General features: G+C 43.7%; 1 protein-coding gene across 1 annotated transcript in view; it reads right to left on the bottom strand.

Annotated features, from left to right (window-relative positions):
• LOC102384942 (doublecortin domain-containing protein 5) overlaps positions 1-6,000 on the bottom strand; it is a 96,521-nt gene that overhangs the window by 8,414 nt on the left and 82,107 nt on the right. The window contains 1 exon segment of the mRNA XM_025203352.1: positions 5,349-5,499. Within this exon segment, the coding sequence (XP_025059137.1) occupies positions 5,349-5,499 (151 nt within the window).

Genomic DNA, 6,000 nt, shown 5'->3' with positions numbered 1-6,000 from the left:
TGACTAATAGAACAAAGGAGGTGATGCTCCCCCTCTATGCGGCACTGGTCCGGCCTCAGTTGGAGTACTGTGTCCAGTTTTGGGTGCTGCACTTGAAGAGGGATGCAGATAATTTTGAGAGGGTCCAGAGGAGGGCCACTCACATGATTAGTAGCCTTCATGATAGACCCTATGGGGGAAGGTTGAGAGAGCTGAATCTCTTCAGCTTTCACAAGAGATGGATGAGGGGAGATCTTCTGGCCGCCTATAACTTTATTAGGGGAAGTCAACGGGGAATAGGGGAAGCGCTGTTTACTAAGGCACCCCAGGGAGTGACTAGGAATAATGGGTGTAAACTAGTTGAGAGTGGATTTAGGTTAGAGATTAGGAAGCAATTTTTCACAGTAAGGGTGGCCAGGATCTGGAATGGGCTTCCAAGAGAGGTGGTGCTATCACCTAGCTTGGAGGTTTTCAAGAGGAGGCTAGATAGTCACCTGGCTGGGGTCATCTGACCTCAGTTCTCTTTCCTGCCAGGGGCAGGGGGTCGGACACGATGATCCACTGTGGTCCCTTCCAACTCTACAATCTATGAATCTAAACCACCTGAAGCCCCTGCACAAGCCCCACACTGCCCCCAGAAACTTCACCCCCAGAAACCCTACACCCACCCACAACCCCTCCCAAACTCCCCACAAACCCCATATCCACCCCCCCACAACCCATCCCCACAACCTCACACCCTGCATCCCAGCTGCCAGAAGGGACAGGACAGGACCTGATGGCAGGAGCTGTGGCTGCAGGGTCAACTGCCACACTGCAGCCCTGCCCCATGCCCCCACCAGTGCTAGTACATGTAGCTCCAGCCTGGGGGGCCTCCTGGTACCCAGAACCACTTGGGGGGTGTGATGGGCTGCAGGAAAGGTTAGAGATGGCAGCAGAGGTGTGTGTGAGAGAGAGAGAGATGGAGGTCAGGGATGGGGGTAGCCTCTCCAGGTAGGAGAGGCTGCCAGAGCCAGGCTTAGAGCCTCCCTGCCCCCCTAGAACAGCCTGTGCAGGGGGAGGCTGGCCTGGAAGGGAAGGAGCTTGCCCATCCCAGTCCCTGAGCCCCAATCCAGGGCTTCCCAGGAATGGCATGGGGATTATTGAAGCCTGGGCACAGGCGCAGGGAGCAACACAGCAAGGGCTGGCACTGCTCAAAGCCACAAAGCAGTGGGTAGGACAGCTGCAGCTGGACTCATGTCCTGGTGCTGGGATGGAGCTACTTCCAGGAGGGAGCTAGTGGGGGCAGGCAGGGGCTGTGGATCAGGAGTGAGGAGCACTGGTGGGGCTGTGGGTTGGGAGTGATGAGCAAGGGCAGAGGCAGGGCACCGTTATATCAGTGCTGCTTAGCATCCCACATCCTGCTAAGTGAAGGAGACAGGGGCAGGTCTAATTTTTCTATGATAAAAAAAATGAAAAGTAAATGCCAAAGTGTATAGATATTTAGAATTCATTTTATTATGATGATAGAAGCACCGGTAGGCTTCCAAATTGCTTTAAAATTGTAAATATATCAATAAAACATTGCACAACTGATCTCTCTATATTGTGGCATTTCAATTTATTTGTGGAAGAAAATGGATTTTGAGTATTTTAATAAGAGAATTTGGGTTTTGTAATCAGAGAATTTGCAATTTTTAAACAGGGAACACCAGGATCTCTGCTAGTGAGGCAAGTGGTAGGACCCTGGCAGAGGAGCCTGCCCAGGGCCAGCACCGGGGACCCAGCTGGAGGGCAGACAAGGTGGCTGACCTTCTGGCCATTTGGGGCCAGGAGGACATGCTTTGACAGTTCAAAGTGGGCCACTGCAAGAAGCATATCTTCTGGGCTATAGCTGCCCAGATGGCAGAGCGGGGACACCAGAAGACATGACAGCAGTGCTGTCCAAAGGCCAACTGTACAGACACAGCCCACTGGCAGCTAGCCCAGAGATGCAGATGGCTCTGCTGCAATGCTTGTACTACAGCCCAGGTGGCCGTGCGGTCCCTGTCTGGGTCTGGCAGGCATGCAGCCATGGAGCCGCATGCTGTCACAGGTAGCAGCAGGTCATAGCTAGATAGCAGCCCCCACTGCCTGACTGCTGCAGCAGGAAGAAGGTGCAAGGGCCACTGTAGGTTAGGGCTGTTTCAGCAGTCCAGCTGGCACAAGGGGTAGTGTCCCTAGATGCCAACTGGCTGGGCCTCAGAAGCTCCTGAGGACAAGTTGCCCTGAACTGCTGGCCAGGGCAGCTTCTTATACTGCTCTACTTATGGGCTCTAGCTCCCTTGGCTGAAGATCTGGGAGGAGCTTGGCAAGGTCTGTTTGTCCCAAGTGGCACAATTTGCCCCACACCAAAGTGCATGTTCAGGCATGTGTGCTGAGGCACAAATCTCCAGCACAAAATTTGTGCCACTGCTATTTGAGCTGCTGCAAGTGCACATGCCTGCATGTGTGGATGTGCCCAGAGGGAGTATTAGAATAATTCCTACACTTTGGTCAGGTAACTAAGAACCAGTCTCAACCTGCACTCTGACCATGCACGATGCGAAACACAATTCTACCCTAGAAGTCTCATGGATGGGCAGGAAAGAAAGTAGAAGTTACAAAACTGCATATGGCTGATCTGGTGGAATTTCTAAACTATGTCCTTTCACATATGTGTGGGCTTGGAAAAAAAGGGTGCCTAATCACAATGATGATGGAGATCTATGAAAAAGATGTATTTCTAGAAACAGAGACATGTAAATGCAGCTCTTGCCCTTCCAAACTGCTCTTCCTTCACATAAGGATATTGGTATCATTTTCCAATCTCAGGTGGGAGTAAGTGTTATAAACAATATGCAATGCTAATTGAACAGCTCCTGGTATATTTCAAGTACTATATTTGAATAAGCAATTCTGTAATCTGTATTAAACTCAGAAGTTTAGCTGTTCCAAAATCTTATGGAGCTCTGACCCCACAAAGCTCTGGTGGGATCCAAAAAAAGGTTGGGGTATTTTCTGTCACTCCCTTTACCATTTCGCAAAAGAGATTTGGTGGATCATCCTATTGTCTGCTTGAGGAAGTAAAGGGATATAATATAGGTTTTAGAATTCAAGCATCACTGGGATATTAAGTTGATTTACCTTCGCATGAGGGAGATTAAAATATTTTAAGATGGAGAAATAGAAAAAGCATAGGGATACAGCCTGATTGACGTCCAGTGCAGTATGTCCCGTACAATGAATTTCCATGTGGCTAGTCATAATGTACCAGGAATGTCAATGATTTCAGTGACAATTAAGGACTAGTATTGATGGACTTAATTTAGGCTGGATTAATGTTTTAAAATTGGGATTGAAGAAATTGTGATCTATAACATGCACACCAGTACCTTCTCAGTTCTGGAAGATTAGTATTGTGGATTTGCTTTTAAATTACTCTTTAATTTCAAATCTAAAATAAGACCATAATCTTTTATTATAAATAAACTACTTTTAAAATAAAATGTTACAATTTAATACATCTAATATAAATGAATTTTGAATCTATCCAAGTATATAATTTGGTTCTTAATTACCACATTCCAAATCCTTTTATATAACAGTAGTTCAAGAGGACAAACAGTTTATTAGGCATGTTCAAGTTTAGAGTGATTACTCTGACTACCTTCTTTCCTTCCTACATTCAGTAGCCTGCATGTCACAGGAGAGCAGAAAGTAAAAAGCCAAATACATGTATGGTATTAAAAACATGCTGTATTTCCCCAGTTGTGAATAATACCAAAAAAATTACAGTCCCAAAACAAAAATATAGCCTTCACTTGGGATTTTTTGGTCACCACATTAAATCAATACTGCAGAAAATGTTATGCCAAGCAGTTTATTTTTCCTAACACTTCATGGTATAACCCAGATTAAAAATGTCTGAAAAAAATTAATCTGTTCAGGAGATAATAGTTCAACCCATAAGAACATACATAAATCAGAATATGCCAGCTATACCAGTTTTACCAGATTAATATGTTCAATAGTGAATAAATGAAAGTAAGATGTGGCTTGTAGTTTTGGTATGTGGCCACTTAATATGCCATTTTTTTTCTTTCTTTTTTTGTAACAATGCTAATACATGGTCTATTGGAATATGACTGATAATACTGAAGATAAACACTGATTACCACTTGCATTTCAACTGCACAGAAGATGTTTCGGTGTTAGAGGTTCAGGTATTTGTGATAGCTATTGCTATATATATATATATATATATATATATCTTACTATTGACTACCTGATTTTAATTCCGTAGAGCTTGCACGTGCAGTCCTTACACTAAGTAGTACCTTATTAATCAACTAATCCTATTTGTCCAATAGGCCTATTTGAACAGTAAATAATTACCTAACATTAGTCAGGTAATTAGTCCACAGATATTATTACCCACCTAAATCTGAAAAAGGAAGGGCAAACTGCTTTCCCTAACAGCAATGTTTGTTTCTCTTAATGGTAAATCTAAGTGAGAATGAGACAATAATTTAAATAACTAGAGATTAAGCCAACAGCTGGATGGACAGAAAAAGATCACAGGTTGCTAATTTACTATTTGGGGATTTTATCACACAATAATTTCAAGAATTATCATGAATGGAAAATAGAAAAATTAAGTAAAGGGCTTGAATGGCAAAATTCAAATATAAGGTAAAAATAAAGCTGTAAAAAGAGAATCAGTATATTAAAAAAGATTGGTTTTAATGACAAATAATTAATTTATACAGTTTCTTATTAAAATCATTAGGAGAAATCCTGGCCTTTCTAGCCATGTCCAGACAAGCACAGACATTTGGTTCTCCAGGGAATGTCCATGCCATGTGTGCTTTAGCATGCAGCAAGTTACCCCAGGGGCAGTATGGAAAACTGGGGCCAACAGTGCTGGCCCTAGCAGCCTTATCTGGGATCCTGGAGGCCTCCCAGGGTTACAGCAGCAGTGATCCGGCTCTGGGCGGCCTGGCTCCACTTTTCAGCGGTGTGCGCTGCCTGTGCATGCAACGCTTTGGGGTTTTTTTCTGCAGGTTTTTTTGATCCCTGGATATCCCGGGGTCAAAAAAAGTGTGGGGGGGAAAAAAACAGAGCAGCACATGCACAGGCAGCGTGCACAACACCTGACTGAGCAGTACATGGCACTGTGTTTTCGGCACCACATACTGCATAGCTGGGCTCGTCTGGACGTGCCCTCTGAGGTCAGTGGGAGTTTGATTCATTGTATACAGTCAGATCATATTTCTATGTTGCTTCTTTCCAGCTGCACACACATTAGTTATTTGGCAAAACTTGGCACCTGTTTTGATTCTGGAAAAGGATAAGGCTGAATAAATTACCTTCTCTAGTCATAAAAGGTTTTCCGGCAGACACACACCGAACCATGTCTCTGTCTATTTCATCCCACAACTGGAGCAGCTCACCATCTGGGGTATACAAAGCCTTGGCAGGCTGTTGCATATTCAACCGCATGGTACAGTTATCTAGCAGCTGAAATGGAAAAAGTGCAGATGATGATAACTTGTGCTGCACAGAGGAGGCACAGACATAGTAACATTTAAAAAACCATGGATGTACATTATATAAAAGAAATGTACAGTACCTTATGTTGATGAATATCCTCTGGGCCCCAAAAGCTAATGTCTTTACAAATGGTAATGAGACTTTGGCCCCCAAATAAGGAAGTTAGGATTTGGCCCATACAAGGTAGGGTTAGCAGAGGTAGAAACAACATTGAAAAGAGAATTATTGAAAGCACTGGAAATATTCTGTTATAGTTATCACTGCAGAGAAAGACATATAAAAAATAACCAACTTCCTTCCCCCAAAATAAATGAACTTTCAAAATTACATATATTTGTCTGAATGTGATTGTTTAATGTAATTATATTGGCTTCCACCTGTTGCCTTCCCCTCTGTCTATATTTATAAAGTGCTCTAGCTTCCTATTTGGTCAGTTTTAAGAACAGTCCCTCTGGTTTATGAAATCTC

Source organism: Alligator sinensis, unplaced genomic scaffold (assembly GCF_000455745.1).
Source record: "Alligator sinensis unplaced genomic scaffold, ASM45574v1 scaffold165_1, whole genome shotgun sequence".
NCBI classification, from domain to species: Eukaryota; Metazoa; Chordata; order Crocodylia; family Alligatoridae; genus Alligator; species Alligator sinensis.
The sequence above is the reverse complement of the archived record's forward strand: the minus strand, read 5'-3'. Positions and strand labels throughout refer to the sequence as shown.